At 46.1% G+C, this 25,167-nt stretch overlaps 1 protein-coding gene across 1 annotated transcript in view; it reads right to left on the bottom strand.

Moving 5' to 3' along the window:
• Tdrd12 (tudor domain containing 12) overlaps window positions 1–25,167 on the bottom strand; it is a 78,888-nt gene that overhangs the window by 22,666 nt on the left and 31,055 nt on the right. The window contains exons 7-18 of the mRNA XM_051162186.1: window positions 21,385–21,574; window positions 18,971–19,065; window positions 18,303–18,379; window positions 16,327–16,407; window positions 10,494–10,554; window positions 10,060–10,167; window positions 6,294–6,479; window positions 4,414–4,570; window positions 3,873–4,000; window positions 2,411–2,602; window positions 2,110–2,238; window positions 701–818 (exon numbers count right to left, since the gene is read on the bottom strand). Coding sequence (XP_051018143.1) covers window positions 701–818; window positions 2,110–2,238; window positions 2,411–2,602; window positions 3,873–4,000; window positions 4,414–4,570; window positions 6,294–6,479; window positions 10,060–10,167; window positions 10,494–10,554; window positions 16,327–16,407; window positions 18,303–18,379; window positions 18,971–19,065; window positions 21,385–21,574 — 1,522 coding nt within the window. The remainder of the gene's footprint in view (window positions 1–700; window positions 819–2,109; window positions 2,239–2,410; window positions 2,603–3,872; window positions 4,001–4,413; window positions 4,571–6,293; window positions 6,480–10,059; window positions 10,168–10,493; window positions 10,555–16,326; window positions 16,408–18,302; window positions 18,380–18,970; window positions 19,066–21,384; window positions 21,575–25,167) is intronic.

Below are 25,167 nucleotides of genomic sequence, written 5' to 3'. Positions count from 1 at the left end.
TGACTTCAGGCCTCATGCTTGCTAGGCAAAAGCTTAACTTTTAATATGCAAAGTACCATCTCTCTCTCTCTTCCCCCCCAAATGCCTACTGATGAAATTCCAGAGGACAGGAGCCTCTCTCAGCTTAACAAATTTCTTCCTCTATGATAAATCAGGCTGCCCATAGAGTTTTCTCTTGCTCTGTACATTAATATTCCTATTATTAATCTTAATTACAGGTGTGTCCATGAATGGCTGGATGGATGGACAGACAGACACATGCACAGACCAACACAGACTTTCTACCTAGGTGAACCCAAACTGGAACTACAGGAAGAACCTGCCTCCTAAGCTGAGAGCCCTGAGCCCCTAGGTCAACCTTGTAAGGAGGCAGATAATTTTCTTTTTTCTTTCTTTTTTGTTTTTTGTTTGTTTTTTGAGACAGGGTTTCTCTATGTAGCCTTGGCTATCCTGGACTCTGTACACCAAGCTGGCCTCGAACTCACAGAGATCTGCCTGCCTCTCCCTTCCGAGTGCTGGGATTACAGGTGTATGCTGCTGCCACCATCCAGTGAGGTAGCAAATTATCATCTGAAATGACGATTACTAATAAATCCTGAAACCTTAATAATGAGAATTCTGAAGATGAGATATATAAATGAAGAAATTATCCCTATTAGCTCAGCCTTGTCTAAACACAAATATAAATTAAAATACTTACTTAATACAATGTGAGAGCCAGAACTTAACTTCTTCTTCCATTGTTCCATGATGCTTTTTAAGTTAAAAGTCATTTCTTTATGCATTTTCAAGCAAAATATTGAATTGCTTTCTACTACCTGAAGACGCAATCAAAGACATCAGCTCACAATCAGGCCCCACGAAGCTCAGGCAATGTCAATTTTAAACTGGCAGCTGGAGTGGAGAAGAGCCCGAGCCCGTCACCTCAGGCAGACATGCCCCAGACTCTGGAGCTCTCCTCTGCTTTAAGTGGCCTGAACACTGACTGTCCAGGCAGCAACTGTCTCTGTCAACTCCTCTTTTGGAAGCTCTAACCTGCACTTCCGGTTCACTCAGGTAATTAAGTTTTATTCCTTCTCAAGTCTCTAATGGGGTTGAACATCAGATAATTTAGTTTTACAATTAAGCTTAGCTGGTTAGGGGTGAAGATATTTTTAGATCTAGATAGATGTTTTAAGTTCACAGAGATGAAATATGATAGATATTGATTTACATTCAGAATTTTAGACTCACAAAGATAGGAAAGATGTTTTCTTCAAGGTTGTCAAATACAAATAACCAAAACACTATGAATGTGGCATTTATATAATCCTATTGTTTTGTGGGTCTTCTTACTGTATCTAGTTTATTCTATATATGTAATAATATAAATGTATATATAAAAAAGAAAAATAATAATAAAAAGGAGACACTATTTGCAAAGCTATTTCCCTTTCTTTTAAATAGCATGCACATGGGCTGGAGAGATGGCTCAGAGGTTAAGAGCGCCACGTGCTCTTCCAGAGGTCCTGAGTTCAATTCCCAGCAACCACATGGTGGCTCACAACCAACTATACTGGGATCTGACGCCCTCTTCTGGCCTGCAGGTGTACATGCAGGCAGAGCACTGTATACAAAATAATAAACAAATCTTTAAATAGCATGCACACAAATGTATGCAAATATGTGTGTCTACATCAATTATGTGTGCTACCGTCAATAAGGCCTTTTAGGCTTATAAAAATGGTGCTAGTTCTTAATCTTGTACTTGGCTTTCTTCCTACATTTTAGCATGAATGCTTCTAGAATTAAGATTAGTAGAATAAATCTTAAGACGATTCCTTTGGCTCTTTAGTCTACATTGTAGACTCTACATGAAATGATTCACATCCTCTTGGTTTTCTTAAGAGTACACATGTTGGTGTTTTTTCACCACCTCCTATGACACAGGCACACAGCACTGCTCCTCCTCCATGCCAGGTCCCTGTTTTCAGAGCTTCCCAGCACCCCAGAGCCTGGTGGTACACCGTGAGACTGCATCTCCCCACCCCTCCCAGTCCATTTCTGATCACAGACCCAGCTGTGGCTCCCACGGGTGGAGGGACTGTCCTGGCACGAGCACAGGCTCACCTTACATACAACTTCTGTCTCAGCCACAGAGCAGGTGAAGATCAATGTCTTCTGGGCCTGACCTGGAACAAAGTCAAGAACCTGGAGAAGAGTAGAAGTTTTCTCACACTCGAGGCACAGATGCACCACCTGCAAACAGACACACAGACAGGTGGTTGTGAGGCGCCAAAACACTCCAGCTGTGCTTCTCCCAGAAAGAGGATAATTGTAACAGGGAAGCACGCACAGGGAAGCAGCCTGGGTCTCAGGTACGCGACAGCAGCCTAACAGGCGCATGTGCTCACGGGCCCCTCCCTGTCACCTGCCGGACGTTGCCATAGAGCGCGGCCTCCTCCAGGGCGGTGATGACGATGCAGGGGTCCTTCATGAACTCTCTGACCAGGTGGCCTATGTGCCTGTCCCAGTGAACGCCCACTGCCACAATCTGCTGTGGGGCCGACTCCCGCTCCTCCACTTCAACGTTCTTTTTAAAGTTATCTAATATGGCAAGCATCTGCAAAATTAGTAAATTTAACCTTTGTTTCAAAATAGAGATTCAAGGACTGTCCATCTGATGTTTTTAGTGTGGTCAAAGCCTTTCCAAAGATAAAAAGGGGAAAACAAAGGTTTTTAAAAGAAGAAAATGCTTGGTCAATAAACACTGTAAAGTTCAGCAGGACAGAATTAAAGCACAAGCAGCGTCTTGCTGTATAATGCTGTAACAAAGGATTCGCACGCTTATATTAAAGACTGCAAAACTCTATGACAGAAAGACAACCATCAACTAACAACAACCAACACATAGAAGAAAAGACACAAAGATCAATTTGCATTGCTTTTCAACCAAACTAGCCAAGGAAATAGGAACCACTGTTTACAAGTTGGCATGGAAAACCTAAGCCGGGCCCAGGTTTCCATATGGTGCAAGCAGCACGCATGGTGTGCGGGCACGCTGACAACAGCAGCAGACTGCCCACTGCTCTCAGAGAAGCACCGGTACAAGGCTGTTGTGTCATCTAAGAAACCAGGTTGGCAAAGCACACTGAGACTTCAAGGAAGCCCAGACAGTCACTAAGAAACAAAGCCTGAACTGCACCTGGGGGCCACCAGCGTCCCCAAACATCACTCTTGGTCACCTTGTCACGCTGCTTCTAACAAATGCGCCACAAAAACTCTGGTGATGTGGCTCAGCAGGAGGGCATTTCTCTAGTGTGCACAAGCACAGGTTTAAATAAGTTATTATGCTTACAAGCAGTAACAATCATGTGCAGAATAGTATAGCATTAGTAACTGTAAAGTTAAGTTTTAAATCGGTACTAAGTAGCTCTTGCTATTAAGTGTATGTTTCAGCAAAAAGTCATTTAAAAGGAAGGAAATACCTCAGAATAGACTGTCTCTGAGTATAAGAGACCAGGGATAGTGGATTTTTTTCATGTGCTCCTCTATTTCTTTCTTTTTTTTTTTTTTTCTTTTCTCTTTTGGTTTTTAGAGACAGGGTTTCTCTGTGTAGCGCTGGCTGTCCTGGACTCACTTTGTAGACCAGGCTGGCCTTGAACTCACAGCGATCCTCCTGCCTCTGCCTCCCGAGTGCTGGGATTAGAGGCGTGCGCCACCACACCCAGCTGTCCTCTATTTCTTAATTTTCTAAATTAAAGACATTACCTAACTGATTTGCCAACTGGATATTCTCTGTGATTACTTGAAGCAGTGAAGTGCTGACACATTTTGGAAACATACAGGCTCTTGAGCTGTGAGCCAGGGATAGGCAGTGTGTCCACACCCACCTGCTCACTAGCTTCAAAGAACAGCACTTGCACTTCATCCAGAACCAGGTGGCAGAGTCTAAGGAACAGCAAGCTCCGGTACGTGAGCAGTCTCAAGAGGCTGTGTGGAGTTGTGACAATCACGTCACCTACATTTAGAACAAACAATAAACTGTTTTTAGGTTTCCAACAAGGTTCTCCAGGGTCTCCTTCACCATCACTCCACTTCCTCCTTAGGGGCCATTTCCCTAGGGGGTGAGCCAGGCGATCACGTCCACCCAGTCTGAGCCTGCAGTATCTGACCACACCCCCAGCTGCCACAGGCTCTGCGGGCCTGAAAGCAGATTTCCTCAGCCCTCTGTTCAGCATCTGACAATGACACTGAATGGGATCATGCAATGTCCTCAGAGACATAAGTCAGGACTGAGCCTTCATCATTGGCACCCACTGGTAACTAGGAAGCCAAGTCAGAGCCGGTGGCCGGCAACTGAGGTCCCAGGCTGCTGAGGCAAGCTCACTGTCTGCTGCAAAGAAAGCCGAACAGCTTGGAAAGGATGCTTACACCCCCTTGGAAGCTTCATATTTTTGGCTTCATCTTTGTGAAGTCCAATTGTTAGTAAGACAGGATGAAGAGGCCTGGAGGACATGCTATAGTCTCCCAACAGCTCAAAAATAAACTGGGCCTTTTTCCACCCAGGACACACGATGACTGCAAGAGGCTGCAAGACAAACAGAGTCAAATAATTTGGACAGTTGTTAGGAATGAAACACAACACGTGCGAGACGTCCACACCATTTCCTGGCATAGAGTAAGTCTTTAGCTATCTTCACCACACAGATGAGGAGGGTGGGCATTTCACTAGCGTGGGTTTACAACACTGAACTAAAGCTCTCCCTAGGTTAGTTAAGCCTTGACGCACTCTTACAGGGCAGGCCCGCTTGCTTCATCTCACAGGATGAGAGGCCGAGGCACAGAGGAAGAAGTCGCTCCTCAGGGTTGCATAGCTAATACATCAGCAAGAAACAAGAACCCAGAAGTCTGCCTCCATTTCCTGTTCCTGAGCACCAGGGTGAACGAATGCCTTCTGAACTCGGCTTTCCACCAGCCCACAGACTCCCCAGAAGTGGCCTGCCTGCTAACATTTCATGGCATATATATGTGTCCTACTGACGTGGTGAACCTGGTCTCCTCCTTCCTCTAGGAAGGTCCATGCAGGTGCCAACTCCTCCACAGGCCTGAAAGCAGGCTGCCCATGGGGACATGGAGGAAGCAGGGGGACACTGCAGTAAGGGCTGAATGTCACATTCTGCCCCAGACAAAGCTCTGTCTCTGCACAAAATGGCACTTCCATCAGCAGCTGAGCTCAGCTGCTAAACTTAATTCAGGGTGTAAATGCAACCGCTGAAGTCAGCACATAACAGTGCAAACCTCAAAGATAAATCAGCACACTGCATGGTAGGCTCAGGAAAGCAAACATGAACTCTGAGCATGCTTCCCTGCCACGCTTGCTTTGTGGTGCTGGTGGGACCTTCTGTACTGCGTCTTTTGCACCATGTTTTGGGATGGATGTTTTGTAACTGCTCTCTAGACAGCCATAACCCACCACCAGTTTGTCCTCATGTCTCATTTCCCTCATCTTTCTTGTCCATGGGGAAGCATTACTGAACAGCATGGGGTGCTATGAAACAAGAAAATGTGGGAAGAGACAACAGAAACTGAATTTTTCCTTTTTTGGGTTGGTTTTGAGACAGGGTCTCTCTGTGTAGCCCTGGCTGCACTGGACTCACTTTGTAGACCAGGCTGACCTCGAATTCACAGAGATCTGCCTGCCTCTGCCTCCCGAGTGCTGGGAGTACAGGTGTGCGCCACCGTGCTGGGCTTGAAAGTGAACTTCTAATCACACTCACCACTGCTCAGTTAAGCCAACAGCTTTCCACGCAGCCAATGTTTTCATGTGAGACAGTAGAAAGACACAACCTGACCATCTCATCCAGCTGGAGTGGCAATTCCATAAATTAAGGTAATATCATTTTACAAACTTTATATTCATCTCTAAAGGCCACGGCTCTCCTGCCCAGCTGGAGGCCACAGATGGGCATCACAGTAAGAATCACCTGTGGACTTAGTGACCCCTAAAAAGTAAAGCCTACTAATAGTCCAGGGTTTGTCTTGTTCAAACATGGTCCTAATGTGTATCTGAGGCTGACTTCAAATCCAGCATGTAGCCCAGTCTGGCCTCAAACTTGTGATCTTCTGTCTCAGTGTCCCAAGTCAAGCCAGGCTCATAGTCTAACTTCTAGTCTAGCAGTTTCGGGGGAACTGAGTAACATAACCTCAGCTTGACAAAAAAAAAAAAAAAAAAAAAAGAGAGAGAGAAAGAAAAAAAGTTGTGCCACTTGAAAATAAACATTTAATCCATTTCAAAACCATCTGCAACTTACTCCATTTCTACTTGGTAATGACTTGTAGCAACCCCCCATCTGCAAAATCGTAAGCAGCGGTGGCAGGTACAACAAAGGGTCATTTCCACAATGAGAAATGACTACCACATCACAGCCTCGTGCAATAGGAGGCCAAGAGTAAGATGCAGTGTGGCTGGGTCCAGGGAACTTGTTTCTTTGAAGAGCCTACAGAGAAAATGGTGGGGGAAGAGAGAGATATAAGGGACAAAGAAAAAACTCCACTTCACAGCTCCATTCACCTCCCTCTCGCACCGGGACGCCTGCGCACATGGCTTACCGTGACGGTCCCCCAAGACCCCCTTTAAGTTCTGGTCTTCCCCAAGCATCAATCCCTTTTAAAGACCACTGGTTCTCCGGAGCCATGAAAGGATGTGCTCATGTGCGGAGCGGGCAGCCCTAACCAGATTACTAAAGCACTCTGCAACACGACCGTGGCTCTGGCTAGTCCCTTGACAGCCTGCAGCCCACATGCCTCATCTGCACAACTCCTCTTTTTATCTCAGAGACTGTGTTGCCATACAGGCCGGGCTGCCCTCCAACTCTCTCTTTACGGGCATGGGCACGTTGGCTCCATGTGTGGTCCGGGTACTGTGTTCATGCAGTGCTCGAGGAGCCCAGAAGGCAGCACTGGATCCAGTAGAGCTGGAGGGACAGTTCTGAGCCACCACATGGGTGCTGAGACCCAAACTGGGTCTTCTGCAAGAGCAGCAAGTGCTCTGATCTGTAGAGCCATCTCTCCAGCCCCAAACTCTGGATCCTGTTGCCACAGCTTCCCAGGTGCTGGGATTACAGACACGTGCCGCCTTGACTACCTTGCATCTTTAAAGAACATGGTTTTGTTGGCATATTATTCTTTTCACTTATCACTAAACCTGAATGTTCTATCAGACGACGTCTACAAGCACAAACAGCTCTGCACTATCCCCAAAGGTGCACTTCCAGCTGAGCTCACAGGGTGTGTGGCAGGTTGCTCCTCTGCCTGCAGCTCACGTGGTCTTCATTCTTGATGCTCTTGTGAAGACTTTAGTAGTTTCTAGACACGGGGTAGAGGAAGTCCATCTTCTTGAGAGTTTACAAACCTGGAAACACCTTTCTACCCACACAGCTCACTGAGAACATGAGCGCAGGCCTGCTTGGAGGCCTAGAATGACTGAAGGCTCAAGTCCAAGGTCCACGCCTGAGGTTGTTCTGAAATCTGACCTGTGAGGGGATCACTTCTTTCATAGTGGCTTTCATGACCTCAGTAGCTGAGTTCAGCTGGGTCTGTTCATTCATTTGTACCAGTCAGGGGTTGACTGTCAACAGGGGATTCCCCTTGCTCAGGTCCACAACATGCTTACTGTCCCTCCTAAGAGAACCTCTCGTCCTTTTCCTTAGATCTAGCACCCCAGTATTTTGGACCTCCAGCTAAACCCTGAACTTTATTCTACTTTCATCATTATTCTTTCAGTTCATTTGCATTTCACACCTCAAACACGGTTTATAAAAATGTTTTTGTGCTGTGCACAGTGGCACACACCTGTAATCTCAGCACTCGGGAGGCAAAGACAGGTGGATCTCTGTGAGTTCAAGGTCAGCCTGGTCTACAAAGCAAGTACAGGACAGCCAGGGCTACACAGGGACACCCTTGTATTGAAAAATCAAACCAAAAGAAAACAGAAAGAAAAAATGAAAAAAGTGCTTTCGATATTTCTATTTTCTGAATGTTTCCTTCCTTCAACTTTGTGTGTGTTGATAAGGTTTCATGTAACTCAGGCTCCATAAAATTGATCTTCCTGTCTCTATCTCCCAAGTATTGAGATTATAGGTGTGAGTTACATTGGTCCCTCATTTCAAACCTGGGTCTTTTTCTTCTTGTACATTATGCCATGAATCCACAGGAAACAGATCCGGCAGCTCGGGTCTTTTATTGGCTCTCACAAACTACCCCGTTTCTGGAGCAGGCGTAGCCTCAGGGGAACCCACATACACTTCTCCTTGGCTTCTTCCCCGTCCTCCATTTTCCTATACCTGTTTGAGGAAGCAGTCGGCTCTCCAGAGTGCTTAGTATGTTCAAGACACATATTGGCTCTCTTGACATGAACTGTGCGTGTTTACAACAACGCTAACAGCATGTGAAGTGGGCTGCTGTGGTAGTGTACTCATGGGGCATTCCTTTGCAAACAGTACCCCTTTCTCTTCATGTCTGCATCGTCCTTCTTGTAGATTTGCGTAAATGTGGCAAAGGGCGAGCTGCACGCTCCCTAGAGGCTGAAGAGCATGTAACACAGTGAGACTCGGCATCCCGCAGCCCGCCAGCCACTGTTCCTCCTCTCCTTTTCTGCTTGTCACCATAGTCAATTACGGTGAGCTCCTGTGTTCAGCTGAAAGGAAATGCTCACACTCCAAAAGCAGAAACACAAACAAAAGCCTCGTTACTGCTGAATGATGCAGGATCTTCTTGTGTCTCTGGGGTAGTTTTCTTTTTTAAGAGCTCAAGTCTCATTATGCTGACTCCAGACTTCTGAGCTCACGGAACCCTCATGTCTCAGGCTCCTGGGATCCTCGGACTGCAGGGCCACAGCACTGCACCCCGCCATGTGTGCTTCCTAGTAGTCTCTCCTCCCTGAACCAAATCTGGTTTACCTTCTCCTGGTTTAGGGGAAAGATCATCTTCAAAACATCTATGACCACCAGTCTGTTCGCACTGAAGAGACACTGACACCCCACAAACAGCTCAGAGGGTGAGAGGCGCATCTTGTCACCAAGGAATCCGACACTGTAGAAAGGCGTTTTGACTGGAAGCTTTAAATATTATCATAAATGCTCTCCAGTGGGGGAGACCTGGTGGCACTCAAAGGAAGGACAGCAGGTTACCAAGAAGAGACTTGATACCCTATGAGCATATACAGGGGGAGGTAATCCCCCTCAGGCACAGTCATAGGGGAGAAGAATAATGGGAAAATAGGAGGAAGGGAAGAATGGGAGGATACAAGGGATGGGATAAACATTGAGATGTAACAAGAATAAATTAATTAAAAAATAAAAAAAGAAAGTAAATCTATAAAAAATAAATAGATAAATAAATAAATAAATAAATAAATGCTCTCCAGAATGTAACCCTAGTTGTTCCCCTCTTAGCGCAATACAAACTGGAAGGGAACAATCAAGAAACAGACTTTGGAAAAACAAGACAAAACAAAAAAGCATTTAATCCCAGCACTCAGGAGGCAGAGGCAGGGAGATCTCTGGAGTTCAGGGCCAGCCTGGTCTACAGAGTGAGTCCAGGACAGCCAGGACTCTGTTACACAGACAAATTCTGTCTTAAGAAACCAAAATTAAAAAAAAAAAAAAAAGAAAGAAAAGAAAAGAAACCAAAATCAAAACCAAACAAGAGGAAAAAAAAAAAAAAAAGATAAAAAAGAAAACTTACATCAGAAAAAAACTGACAGCTGCACAACGGGCTTTTCTACAAAAGAATGACTCTTCTGGGACTTACGAATACATGAGAAATAAATAACAAAGATTTGAAGAGGATTTCAGAAGCAAGAGCTATGCAATACAGCCGTGGAACTGTTTATTTAAAATCCTCCTATGGGACTGGGGTATGTGCGGTTGAGTGATACACGCGTGCCTAGAATGCATGAAAGCCTGGGCTCCATCCCCACTGCTCAAAGAACAGAATAGACAAAGCAAAACAAAGTGACCCTTCTGTGTTGGAAAGGCTGGCATGTCTGTAGGAGTCCAGCATTAAGAACACGCTCACCTTCTTCAGGTCTGCCGACAGGGGCGCTTTGTCCATGGTCAGGCAGGGCTCGATCCTGTTCCGGAGCACCACACCAGGCTGTAGTGTGCCCAGCTTCACCTTCTGCAACTAACCAACACAGACATTAGACAACCACAGCCACGCCGTCTCAGAGTGGACAATGGAGTGCTGAGGGCTTTACCAAGACAAAGACAGAAGATCATCGTGTAAAAACCTAGAGCACATACTTTCTGCAAAACATATAAGCCACCCAAATTAAGGATCACTTGTTCCCCAAATAGAATGCAGCCACTACAGCAGTGGCTCTCTAAATTCTACTAGAGCCGTGACTTGGGAAAAGCCCTAAGGGAGCCTCAAGCCTGAAGAGAGAAAGGAGGATTAATAACACGACCAGTTTCTCTTATTTGACCTTCTGTTTTTAGGGTTTGCAATACCTGGTGCAGATCAGAGATCTCATCAGCTCTCAAAGGATCAGGATTTAGAAACTGTAGTAACCTGTAAAGCAGTTAAAAGGTCAATTTGAGGGAGATACAATGGCCGTCCACCCCAGAGCACATCTGGGAAACACTGTGCTCTGTCTTGCTGGCCTCACTATGAATGGAGAACCACGGAGGGCACACCCATTTCCTGTTTCCCACTCAAAACCTGGGCTGGCCTCTGCGCTACCACACCTGTCAACAGTGTCCTGCACAGTGTCGAAAAATGGGTCCAGCTAAAGTCAGACCACTGGTCTAATCATTAGATTTATTTTATAGTCAGACAATACCAGATGAAGACTTGTCCTCTGCTAATGCAGAAAAGAAGTCAATTGAAAGTGTTCTTCTTTATACCCAGACCCACTCGCTCCTCAATATGGGCAAAGATTGGTGAGAACTGCAGAGAAGTCACACCATTTTCTGAGGTGGGAACTCAAGGAGAATTGTGGTGGTCATAATCTTTCCTTTCCACAGACTTTTTTGTTTTGTTTTATTGGGACTAGGTTGCTCTGTATAGTCCTGGCTGTCCTCTCTCTCTGTAGACCAGATGGCCTCGAACTCAGAAAGATCCTCCTGCCTCTGCCTCCTGAGTGCTGGGATGAAAGGTGTGGGTCCCTACTGCCTGGCTTAGATTTTTTTTTTAATGCAAAAACTGTAAGACTCTCCTATCTTTCAGCTGATGAGTGTGCACATAAAATGTGCTGCATTTGCAATGGGAGGCTGCTCAGATTCACCCACGCGCAGGAGAGAAAATTCTGAAACATCCTGGCATGTGAAGGAAACCACTTACTTACAAAGAACCACAGTACGACTCTCTCTAAACAATATCCCAAATAGGAAAAACCCAGGCAACCGATTTGTGCATGCCAAAGGATGCAGAAATGGATCGTGACTGTGATACAGGAAGAAGGGACAAAAACAAGACATTAGCTTGCTGGTGACAGCTGTACGGATGCCCTGACCCACTGAGCTCTGCGCCTTGAGATGGTAGTCTTCATGGTATGCACATGCTGTCTTGGAAAAGCACTATAGGGAGCCACTACCAACCACATGGAGTGGAATCTCATCTCACATGCATCCAAGGTTGGCTAATGAAGTTGGCAAGAGGCTACAGCCACGCTGTAGGCCCAGCAGAAGCTTCCTGGCATTTCCAGAGGTCCTCAGAAGAACAGAGTGGGAGCCTAATGCAACACTAAAATCCCTCAAGAGATGTTTGTTGTGTTGCTGCTCCTCACAGACTAAAACCTTATCTTGGAGGAAGGCTGGCTAAGACACAGGAGGTTACAGAGGAGTTGAAACAACAGGAAGGAAGCTCCAGGAAACAATACTTACAGGCAGATGAAACCACAGTTGTTCTCTGGGAAGGTAAAACACCCCTGTTTCAGGGACACTCAGTGAATTCAGAAAGTAAACAACTCAAAGGCTTCAGGAGTCCCCTGAAACTCACCAGATACACTAGGCTCCCTTCCCCCAGCATACCTAAGTCGTAAGGGTTCCTGAGGATGCTCTCAAACCAGCAAAGCTGCTGAAGAAGCCGAGGCCAGCTGAGCTATCTAGAAAGGACACTCAACCTGCTGAGTGGCCTGCATGGTTTGCAGCACATTCCAGGCTTCCAGGTTTTGTGAACTGTTAGCAATGCTGGGGTGGGCTTTTTGTGATTTGCCTATCTTGCCTCATTACTGCTCCTTTAAGAGACCACAATCAACTCACTAGTTTGTAAAGTTGGATTTTGGTGGTATCTATACTTTTGTCTGTTACTGGCTTCCTCACTGAGGTAAGCAGTCATTTGTTCATGCCTCCCCAGAACAGTGACTGGCGTACAACACTGCCATATGGACCTGGAACCCATCTATTTTTCATTACTCAAGGGTCCTGTGTTGCAAAGGTAAGGGAGGCATGCAATCGGGACTGTGGAGGGTGATTAGGTTATGTGATGGGCATGCCCGGGTCTAAGAAGCAACTGGCTGAGGTACTCAAAGGCTCGACTGTGCCCTCAGCCTGACGAATAGGAGAAGCCGCCACAGACTCAGCAGGGAAGGCTAACTGGGTGCCTGGCAGGAGCATGTCCTCAAAGACAAGGCAGGAATCGCCTCTCAGTCTGCCTTCACTGCTCTAGCCTGAAACCAAGGCTATGGCTCCACAGCCTTCAGACACTGCAGCTGCCCCAGCTGCTCCTTCTCTGCCAATGGGGGCTGGCAACTTGGGTTTCTGCCACTGTGATGAAACACTAAGCAAAAGCAACTTGGAGAGCAAGGGCTTATTTGGCTTACACGTCCCAGGTCACAGTCCACCGAGGGAAGGCAAGGAAGGAAGCTGGAGGCAGGCACGAAGGACTGCTGCGCTGCCGCTGCACTCCCCTGGTAACCTTGATGAAGGCTGGTCCTTCTGGATACAGTCACTGAAGACCTGGCACCCGGCTCAGGCTCCACGAGGCACTGTCTCGGGGCACTGTCTGCGGTCTCTTGGTTGTTCTATGGCTTCCACACAGGACTTCGTGTCCTAGGAGTCATCTTTTCTGCACGTGTCTGTTGCCCTGTTCTTCCTCGTTTCCAAGGTTGATGGAGGTCAGCGACTCTTGCTTTCAGGGTTGTCACTGCCTGCTGGCACGTCTTGAGCACACATAGCTCAAAGCTCTGCCAGAGACTTGTGCCTTTCCTCTCTGACACAGAGCTGTCACATGGATGGCTTCCACAAAGCTCCCTCCGTTGACTGTGCTCGCTCTTTCCAGTTACACGGCTGCCTGGTAGGTAATGAGAGCCCTTGGCTCTACCACAGTGCTTCAGGGCCAGTTCAAGTCTTTCGTCGTGGGTCTATCACTCACTGACTCTTTTTCCCTCGGTGCCTGTTCTTATTCTATGGGAGACCTTGTGACTTAACCCTCTTGGGTGGGGCAGGGTTGTGGGGTAATGCAGCTCAGACGAACCCTGGGAGTGTATGGAGACTGGCCACGATCTGGTGACCATCAAGTTGTATGCTAAGCCTGGATGAATGGCTTTGCCACTGGCCCATGAGCAGGTAGGATCCCTGAGCAATGCCCCTATCCTGAAATCACACTCCAACGTGGTATAGGTTAGGTTTGTTGAAAGGGCACATAAATTTTCTCTCTGCAAACACCTCTCCCTTTGTATTCTACATACCCTTGTAGTTGAGGGTTATCTGCTATTTATTTATTTTTCATGTTTAGGTGTGATATGTATGCATGCATGTGTATATGTGTGTTCCTATCTGTGAGGAAGCCGAGGTTGATATCAGAGATCTTCCTCAATTGCTCCACCACCTTATTCTTTGAGGCAGGATCTCTCACTCAAACCCAGAGCTCACCAATACAGGCAGCCACTAAGTCAGACTGTTCCAGAATTTTGTTTCTATCTTTTACGAGTGAAATTAAAGGCGCGCTACCATGACCACCCAGCATTTACATGGGTTCTAAAAATCCAAATTTCTACCCTCTTGCTTGCATAATAATTGCTTTACTGCTCAGTTATTTCCCCGACCCATTGTGTTGTGTTGTGTTTAAATTTTTAAAAATCTTTTAAAAACATTTATTTATGTGTATGTATGTATACACATACATACATGTATAGTTTAGAAGATAGCTGGTAGAAGTTGGTACCAGTAGGGGGTACCAGATCTCAATTTAGATGGCTATGAGCCACCATGTGGTGGCTGGGAATTGAACTCAGGACCTCTGGGAAAGCAGACAGTGCTCTTAACTCCAGAGCCATCTCTCCAGCCCCAGTTCTATCTTTCTACCATGGTGTCCTGGGGATCCAATTCAGGCTTGGAAGCAAGAAACTTTGCTCACTCAAACATCTCATCAGCCCTAAAGCTTTTAAAAATACACATGTAGCCAGAAGGTGGTGCTGCATGCCTTTAACAGCACTTGGGAGGAAGAGACAGAGGAAGGCAGGGATCTCTATGAGTTCCAGGACTGCCTGGTCTACAGAGTGAGTTCCAGGATAGCCACAGCTACATAGAAAAACCCTGTCTCGAAAAAAACAAAAACAAGCCCTCCACGTGTTGTGCATGTGTGCCAGTGTGGAAATCAAAGAACTGGAGGCAGCTGCTTCTGTCCTTCCACAATGTGGGAGGCACAGACCGAATTCGTGGTTAGGCCTGGTGGCTGGTACCTTCACCCCTGGCCTCCTACCTGCCGTGCATCCTCATAGGGCTCAGGCACTCGAGAGCTACTAACTTTCTTAATACACCCTGCTCAAGATGAGGTTTTTGTTTGTTTGTTTTGTGTTTGTTTTTCAAGACAGGGTTTCTCTGTGTAGCCCTGGCTGTCCTGGACTCACTTTGTAGACCAGGCTGGCCTCGAACTCACAGAGATCCTCCTGCCTGCACCTGTGCAGATGACAAACAACTGCTGTACCTTCCATTAGTAAGGACTCTAAGCAGAGAGGACTTGGCGAGACAGTGAGACAGGCTTTATGTTAGAAACATGAAAGGAATAGGCATTTATTGTACTGGCTGGTTTTCTGTCAGCCTGACATAGCGAGAGTCATCAGAGAGCCTCAGTCGGGGACTTGCCTCCATGAGACCCAGCTGTGAGGCACTTTCTCAATCAGTGATTGGTGGGGAGGGCCCAGCCCACCCTGAGTGCTGCCATCCATGCACTGGAGGTCCTGGGTTCTCTAAGAAAGCAGGCTGAGCAAGCCACAGGGAGCAAGCCAGTCAGCAGCACCCTCCATGGCCTGTGCATCAGCTCCTGCCTCCAGGCTCCTGCCCTGCTTGAGATCCTGCCCTGAGTGCCTTCATCTATGAACAGTGATGTGGAAGAGTGAGCCACGTACACCCTTTCCTCCCCAACTTGCTTTCTGGTCATGGTGTTTCACCGTAGCAACAGACCCCCTAAGTAAGACACTTAAAATAGCAAAATCCATCAAGCACTAGGCAGGAGAGCTCTCGGGGAGAGGGTGCCAGCACTAGAAGCACTGACCGCCAGCCTGCAGTGCGCCCACCCCAGCCTTCAATGCACTGGACTCCTGACACTGAGGGGCTGTGCTATAGAGGCCACACAGGGCATGGGGCGGCCCCGCAGGCTAGCAGTGACAAAGAACACAGACTGTTTGTTATAGCAGCCAGGCGCTCAGATGCAGCTGTTTCAGCTGTAGCGTCTAGTATAAGAACATCAGGAATGGTTCTGTGAACTAGCCAGGCAGAAAGTAAAGCTCCTATGCTGGCAGAGAGCAGGGGGTGGGCCCACTCAACACCAGAAGACGGGAAGGAACGCAAGCATCGCCCACCCAAATCAACGGCCATAAGATGCAAGAAACTGTACCTACTACCATTTAGAACTGTGCGCCTCTGAATGAACCAGGACAAGAACAACCCGTACAGAGCCAGGACATAACCTCACCCATCCTGACAGAGCCTAAAACCTACAGGACACCACTCAGAGGAAGGATAGCAGGCTACCAAGAAGAGACTTGATACCCTATGAGCATATACAGGGGGAGGAGGTCCCCCTCAGTCACAGTCATAGGGGAGGGGAGTAGGGGGAAAATGGGAGGGAGGGAGGAATGGGAGGACACAAGGGATGGGATAACCACTGAGATGTAACAAGACTAAATTAATAAATTAAAAAAAAAAGAAAAGAAAAGAACCCTACAGGACACTTCCTGCATAGTTACTGCTTTATGGGAATGGAGGTTTGATGTCAACAACAAGAGAGATTAATTCTTCGTGTGTATCGTTTTATGTGGTTATGTGGTTTTATGTGGTTCTCCAGTCAGGGGAGAAATAAAGCGCCCAGCAAAGCAGCTGGGCCCAGACAGAGGAAGCTTACTTTACACAGCCGTTTTTCTCATCGCAGTCTTTCTTCTCGGTCAGCCGCGCTGGCTTCTCAGTTGGCTTTTGGCTAAACCCACTAGAAACCAAAACACGTGAAAAGACTATTCACACATCGGCACTGCTACAGGCTGTCCACTAGACCCTAGATGCTAAGTCCCTGCTGCTGAGGGGGCCACAGAACAAACTGTTAGGTCAGCATCCTGTCCCTGTCCATGTGCCCTGCCTACCCACCCCATGAATCTGCTCTGACCACTGGAAGCCTGTCAGGAGTAGCTGCTAAGAAAGTGAAAACAGAAGCAAGCAAACAAACAAACAAACAACCCCCAGCACTAAGAGATCCCTGGTGGAAAGCAGCAGGCAGCCGCCAAGACTGCTGTAGGACTGGGAGGGAACACAGAGGCCTTACTGCTTCCCCCGCCTTCGCTGGCGACAGGGAGCAAAGTTCTTCCCCTCCCCCCACTAGGCCTAGCAGGGCTGCTACAGGAGCTTATAGAGGAAGAGAAGAGCCCAGGGCTAGCCCCAGGGGCTTCTGGGTTCCCTTAGGAGTAAGAAGCCGGAAGACAGAGCCCAATGTCCAACTGGCTCGATTATCAGAGTATGTCTTCAAGACTTGCCAGGGACAATGTGAGCGAGGCTTCAGCCCTGAGTGCACTCAGCCCGCCCCCAGGCCTAGGACTCCCTCCTGCTCAGCTCCAGCACTCATCACATCACATTCTTCCCTGAAGCGGCTTCCAGCTCCCAAGACCCACTGCTTCCGTTTCAGCCACTCCTCCCACTTCCAGACCTGAAGCTTCAGAGGTTCCTGGCGTTAAGACCCCAGGGACCTGCTGGCGACATACACTGCCCCACAGACCTGCTCTGCCAAGGGACGGCTGGCTCTCAGGCGCATCCCAGAGCTCTCTGGGCTCCTCAAAGTTCTAATAGTTGCCCTACCTGCAATGGAGCTTGGCTAGCATCTGCCTGCTACTAAGAATTCAAATCTTGTTTCATTTAAACCTGGCAGAACACTCTGTTTTACATTGTTTTATCCTGTTTAAGGCAGTTAATCTTCAACTGACAAAGCAGTCTCTGTTTATATTCCTTCGCCATCCTTGGAGGAAACCCAGAAAGAACAGTTTCCACTGACTGCTTCAAGGCAAGGCTGGGACTGGGCTGGAAACAAAGGTAACTTTTTTCTGGGAAGAAATTTAGGAAGCAGCAGTAAGGGAGCACCACCTAGCTGCATTTCTGTAAAAACAGAGGCTAAGCATTAAGCACAGAAACCTGTCTGGCCTGGCTACAGGGCCTCTCTGCTGCTGAAACTGGTTTAGTTTTACATTACAAACTGATTAGGGAACCAAAGCAATCAAGGGATAAGGGATAAGTAACAACCTGGAAACCAACAGAGTTCTGGAGATTTCTCCATCTTTTCCCTTCCTCTATCCCACTACCAGTTTTCAGCCCACTGTGTGGCCAGCTAAGCAGTTGTTATATAAGATTATTTTTCCTTGAAAGTAGTGTGCTTCTCAGACCACCTTTTTCAGGGTGTGTGTGTGGGGGGGTAATGGGATACTAGCCTATGATCAACCTTTACATAATCACTGACCATGTACCCCTCTGTATTTGTGGCCTCAACCAACCACAGACTGCAACTATTTGGCAAAAACAGACTGCCTGCATTAAACATGTGGATTTGCTTCCTTGACATTACTCCCTAAACAATACAGTGTAACAACTACTTATATAGTATTTACATTGCATTAGGTATTAGAAGTCACTTAGAGGTGTTTAAAATATGCATGAGAATGTTCATAGGCTATATGTGAATACCATCACAGGTTGTTATCTGGATTTGAGCACACGAGGTTGGCACTCTCAGCAGTCTGGAACTAAGCCACCCCCACCTTGCTAATATGAAGGAACAGCTATGTAAAACTATATTGCATAGTCCTAAGACTCTACAGTCTGCTAAGCTAAATTTTCAAATCATACCTTGCTGCTGGAATTTCTGGATCAGCATATATGGTTATGCCTCTTTTTGCTGGCCAGTACACTGAAGATTCAATACACTGTAAGAATGGAAGAAAGGAAGGGGGGAGGAAAGGGGAGGAAGGGGAAAGGATGGGAGAAGGAGGGGAAGGGAGGGGAAAGGATGGGGGAAGGAGAGGAGACGGCCATGTACACTTTTAAGAATTGTAATTTTTGGAGCCCAAATAAATAAAATGGACATTATTTCATCAACAATCATTCCAGGCAGTGTCCATGCACACAGCGTGCAGAGTCATGGTTGGATGGTTGTGCCATCGCTATAATCATTAGATTAAAATGCCAAGCAGCAGGCAATTGGCATTTCACATGGGTGTTTAAAACGACTACAATTACTTCCATTTGTCTTTGTCAAAAGAACTGTTAGTCACATTAGAATTGAAATTAATTATCAGAATGCCCCCCAAATCCAGACAGTAACACATCTATCTATGTTTAGTGAGCATAAGAGTGCCTTTCACAGCCAGGTCACACAGTTACCTTGCTCCATCAAAACAGACACACAAACAAACTACATTGTTCAGAGATGAAACCACACTGGCGCACACGGTGTGCTGATAATAGGGGACAATGTCACGTGAGCTTTCCATTCATGGGGCATTTAAACATACAACCTCATCCATGTGCTTTAAAGGGAGGCTCTGCTGTTTCTTCTCAAACATGGTTTTAGGCGAGTTTCCCAAGGAATCCTTATAGTTTATAGCTTTATCTGCAAAATAAAAATAGTAATAAAAACTACCTTGGAAAGTATTTATATAAAATAGAACAAAAATAAAAACAAGCACTGATATAAACTCTCAACACATGGATTATTATCAAGTGGGCTTTATATTAAACTTGTAGGGATTAAAGTTAAAAATCTTGCTTTGGGACTGACAAAATGGTTCATCAGGTAAAGGTAAAGGCAAGCCCGACACCTAGAATGAATATGAATATATATTATGCAAAAATCTTGCTTCAATTGTTTTTTTTAAAGGCTGTAGAAATTCATATATCAACTTACTAAGAATAAAACAATTTTCCCAACTTGGCAGACTGTGCTTTCCAAAGGAGGCCACAACTGTATCTCCAACACACACTCTCCTCCTACAGTGTATAGGACATACACCCCCCACCCAAAGCCCAGGTCTTAAACTGAGATCAAATTTCCAAGAATTTGGGAATTGCTAAATTAAAGCCCTGCCCCTGACTCCTGGAGATTGCAGAAGCAAAGCAGCCAGCTAGCTGCAGCAGATAACAGATCAGGGTCTGTCAGTTTCAAACACAGCTCTCTGAGGAAGATAGCTAACTTCCCATTCTGCCCCTAACACAACCCCTTCCCTCTTTCCTATCCTCAGCTATAAAGGCCCCGGCTTGAAGCCTGTAACACAGGAGGCCAGGCCCAGACACCACCTTTCAGGTTATCAAAGCTGCTGCAGCTGCCGAGGCTACCTAAACCTCTGCCCTTTATTTCTTCCTATAAACTTAGTTCTCACACAATGTAACTGACTCTCACCAAGAGAGAGGATCTAGCGGGGTGCAGTTGCACACGCCTTTAATCCCAGCACTCAGAAGCAGAGTAGAGGCCAGCCTGTACTACAGAGTGAGTTCCAGCACAGCCAAATCTACACAGAGAAACCTTGTTGAGAGAGAAAGAGACAGAGACACAGAGAGAGAGAGAGAGAGAGAGAGAGACAGAGACAGAGACAGAGACAGAGAGACAGATAAAGACAGACACAGACAGACAGAACCAGACAGACAGACAGATACAGGATCTATATCCCTATCCCACAAACCAGGATAGGAAATTCCAAAGCAAATAGAAGAAAAAACTACTTAAACAAATAAATAAACAAACAAAAAAAGAACTATGAAACAACTGCAAAATACTTGTATCAGTCTGAGTGAGTTGCTTAAACAAGAGAAATTACTTAATTTTCTTATAGTTCTGGAGGCTGAAAATCCAAGATCAAAGCATTGTCCAATGTGGTCCCTGGAGTGCTGTCTTCCTGGTGTACAGATAACCATCTTCTCACAAGTGCATGGGTGCTGGGGAGAAAGTCGGCTCTGGAACTCTTCCCCTTCTGAGGGCTCTCCATCTATCAGAGCCCGGCTATCCTTATGGCATCACCCAGCTGAATCTCCTCATGAAGACTGTGTGTACAGACACAGCCATACTGGGGGGGAAGGACTGCAGTATACAGATTCTGAGAACACAGAATTCAAAGAGCAACAAAATTGCTAAGGCTCAGGCTGGAGAGTTGGCTCAGAAGTTAAGAGCACAATCTGTTTTCCCAAAGGTCCTGAGTTCAATTCCCAGCAACCACATGGTGGCTCACAACCATCTATAATGAGATTTGGTGCCCTCTTCTGGCGTGCAGGTGTACATGCAGGCAGAGCACTATGGACATAATCAAGCAATCAACAAATAAGTATTTTTTTAAAAATTGCTAAAGCTCTGACTCAGAGGTGGAAGAAGGGAGATTAAGAGAGAGGCGGAGAAAGGAGGAAGTGAGAGAGGGGACATGACTGCTGACCACAGACACCGAGAGGCTAATAAAGGATACTCCACGTGTGCTGATGAGCAAATCAAGAAGTGTGAAGACAGTGGGATGGACAGCTTTCTGCTCACATTTGACCATCCAGGGCAGTGGTCCTCAACCTTCCTACAGCTGTGACCCTGTAACACAGTTCCTCATGTGGTGTGACCCCTAGAAATTATTTTGTTGCTACTTCATAACTCAATTTTTTTCTACTGCTATAGGTTGTAATGTAACTATCTGATCTGCAAGATCCCTGATGCATGGCCCCCAGGAAAGGGCCCTTCCATTACTAAGGGCCCCAGGCTGAGAACCACAGATCCGCATGAAATACATCCCTTTAAAGACACACTTTCCAAAGCTCCCAAACAAAACAAAAGTAGGCAACAAGGGCACGTAGGTCTTGGGGATTGAACTGACAGTTAATAAAGAGCACACACCTGTCCCCAAGGAAGAAGGAGCTCAGACAGAGCTTAGTTTGCCAGGAAGCAGCATCATTCAATACTCACTTTCCAGTCGGTGAAAGTCTTTCCCTTGCAAAAGCATTGGCCACAGAGTAAGTGATGGGCTGAGCTTACTGGAGCAGGGCACCGAACTGAGACCGGGCCTCGGTTTCTCCAACGTATTGAGGTTTTTACTCCCCATGGGTGACACATAATAAGCAAAGTTCTTTGCAACCAGGTCATCATTAACACAAACCTACAAAATTTTAAAGATTTTAAGTTACCATCCAGACGGGTGTAATAAATGTACACAAGGTCAATATTCCAAACTCAGCCCCTAATTACTGAAATATTGTTTTATGAAGAATAATTTGACAGAAATACCTCTTGGTTCCTGCTATGTTAGCAACAAATTAAATAATCTTTATGAACTCCCTCATGAGAAAATAGCAATGGGCTTCTTGAAATATAAGGTGTACCTTGGAGGAAGAGAGAGCTGAACACCATCTGGCCAGGGTCAGATTTGCTGGGAGCCCACTAACAATAAAAGGGAAACTGAAAAACTAGATCTTTAATTTTAGTATTCAGGAGGCCAAGGCAGACAGATCTCTGTGAGTTTGAGGCCAGCCTGGTCTACAGGACAGCCAGGGCTACACAGAGAAACCATCTCGAAAAAACAAAAGCCCAGCCAAACCACCACCAACAAAACCTTAATGCTTCAAGCCAGGCATGACAACGCTGCCTGGGAGGCAAAGAGCTGCTCACAATGGCTAGATAGGATAAAATACTGTAGGATTGGGTCTCTGGGCAGACATACATACTAAATGAAGCACCTGGGGCTGGGAACATATAATAAAGGCTTGCTTTGTGGATGTGAGAATCTGAGTTTGATCCTTAAGACTCAAATAAAAGATTCCCAGGCATGGTGGAGGCCACTGGTAACCCCGATCTCAGGAGGCAGGTGATCCCAGAGCTTGCTGACCACACAGTCTAGCCTAGTTGGTGAGTTCAGGCCACTGAGAAAGAAACCTTGTCTCAAAGCGGGTGAACAGCATCCCCGAAGAACTCAAGGTTGTCCTCTGGGCTCCACATGCATCAGTGCACACCAGGACATGTACACACATACGTACATGTATACATTCATACAAATTACAGAAGAACTCTCAAAATAAAAGCAATCCAATTAGGCAAAGTGTGACTACTCTACCAAAGCATGGATTACAAATGAGCACGTGAAAGCATCGCTGGTGATTTGACAAATGTGTATTTCATCCACTGTGAGATGCCTACAAACACTGACTGAGAGAGCAACACAAGAGTGGAAGCACACGGAGGAAACAGAAATCTCACATAGTGTTGATAATGATATAAAAAGGGGCTGTCATTTGGCAAACAACATGGCAGTTTCCAAGTGTCAACAGTCGGACCCAGAAGCTGCATTCCCAGGCATTTCCCTGAGAAGGACATGTTCAAGCAGAGGAAAACTTACATCAGCACTAACTGGACACACAAAGTCCATGGTAGATACTGGGTTGTTACACAGCCACGTAGAGGAAGAGCACTGACATGCACACCATACACACAGAAAGCAACCTACAAAACCCACTAACATTTTCACACATTCAACACAAACTCACTAAGAAATAGAGGGGGACTCTCATTCACGTTAAAAAAACAAAAACAAAAAGCCAACTCTCAGAGAAAACCTAACAAAGGAAGTGAAAGACTCTGTAACGAAAGCTCCAAGACACTGCGAGACATACTGCAGCTGCTGTGGTAGTGCCTGTAACACCAGCATTCTGGAGGAAGCTCTCAAGAGAAAGGCTGAGTGCTCTGTGAGTTGGAGACCTGCCTAGTCTATGTAATGAGTTCAGGAAAGCCAGAGTACATAGTAAAATCCTGCCTCAAACAATCAGAACAGGCTGCAAAACAGTAGGGCGAAACAGCCAGCATTGATTTCTGGCCTCCATATACACATCTGTGAACAGGCAAGCCGTTCACACACACTAGTTAAATTAAAAAACTATAAACACTGTCTAAATAAAATGACTAGGTTAGGTTAGGTTAGGCCAATGTTTTTTGTTCTTTTGTTTTGTTTTGTTTCAAGACATGGTTTCTCTGCACAGTTCTGGCTGTCCTGGACATACTCTGTAGACCAGGCTGTCCTGGACATACTCTGTAGATCAGGCTGTCCTAGACATACTCTGTAGATCAGGCTGTCCTAGACATACTCTGTAGACCAGGCTGTCCTGGACATACTCTGTAGATCAGGCTGTACTAGACATACTCTGTAGACCAGGCTGTCCTAGACATACTCTGTAGACCAGGCTGTACTGGACATACTCTGTAGACCAGGCTATCCTAGACATACTCTGTAGATCAGGCTGTCCTGGACATACTCTGTAGATCAGGCTGTCCTAGACATACTCTGTAGACTAGGCTGTCCTAGACATACTCTGTAGATCAGGCTGTCCTGGACATACTCTGTAGACCAGGCTGTCCTAGACATACTCTGTAGATCAGGCTGTCCTGGACATACTCTGTAGACCAGGCTGTCCTAGACATACTCTGTAGATCAGGCTATCCTAGACATACTCTGTAGACCAGGCTGTCCTTGAACACAAGAGATCCACCTGGCTCTGTGTGAGCAACCACTGCTTGGCTTATCAATGTTTTCAATAATCAACAGAAGACAGCCTCTGCAGCTGATGCCTAGGTAGAATACTAGCACGTACACGTGTCTGTCAGTCTGTCTCTCACTCGTGCATGTGCACAGACATGAAAGGAATAGCTGAACAGTTCTACTAGGTTCTATTCCAAGCTAGACCTTAGAAGATTAAGATAACTCCCACTGTATGAATTATTGTTTTATCAAAGTTTAAAATAAGGATATAGATTTTAAAAATACAAATCTTGTAATGTATGGTGGTGTCATGGCTATAATCCCAGCACTTAGGAGTAGAGGCAAAATTAAGAATATAAAGTCGTTCAGTGCTTGGGTGACCAAGAACTTAGGAGTAGATAGCCCAAGGACCTAGAGAAAAGCCAAATACTAGTGGAATAAATAAATTATTTAATTAATTTAAATAGAAGAAATAGCTGCAAATGACTCCTGATGACAGACTTATGGACCAGTGCCTTGCTCAGTCATCATCAGAGAAGCCTCCTCCTACAGCGGATCCGATGCCGAGACCCACAGCCAGACATTACAAAAAGAACGAGAAACCTTTGAACACTCAGCCCTCAATAGGATGTCCGTATCAAATCCCTCCCCCCCAGGGCTCAGGAAGCCCTGAGGAACATGCAGCAGGAAGAGCACAAGAGCCAGAGGGGATGGAGGGCACAAAAACACAAGGCCCTCTAAATCAACACGGCCAATGCGCGCGCATGAGCTGACAGAGGCTGGGCTGCATACACAGGTCTATGTTAGGGCTTCCAGTTTAAGGTTTTTAATGGGATTCCTGAATGTAGCGACAAATGGATATATTTTTTGTGCCTTCTTTTTTGTTGTTGTTTCTTATGTTTTTCTTTCTCTCTCTCTCTGTTTTTTGTTTTGTTTTGTTTTTCAAGACACGGTTTTTCTGTATAAACAGCCCTGGCTGTCCTGGACCTCTCTTGGTAGACCAGGCTAGCCTCAAACTCACAACCATCTGCCTGCTTCTGCCTCCTGAGTGCTAGGGTTGAGAGCCTGCATCAGCACACCCAGCTTATCCCTTCTCTTTTACTTCTATTTGTTTTGTTCAATTCCTGTGTGTTTTTGTTTGATCTTTTTATATTTTAACAACAAAAATTTAAGATCATTCTCAGGAACACTGAAAGTTCACGGCTAGCCTGGGCTATACAAGACTG

The sequence above is a fragment of the Acomys russatus genome, chromosome 19 (genome assembly GCF_903995435.1).
Source record: "Acomys russatus chromosome 19, mAcoRus1.1, whole genome shotgun sequence".
Classification (NCBI taxonomy): domain Eukaryota; kingdom Metazoa; phylum Chordata; class Mammalia; order Rodentia; family Muridae; genus Acomys; species Acomys russatus.
The sequence above is the reverse complement of the archived record's forward strand: the minus strand, read 5'-3'. Positions and strand labels throughout refer to the sequence as shown.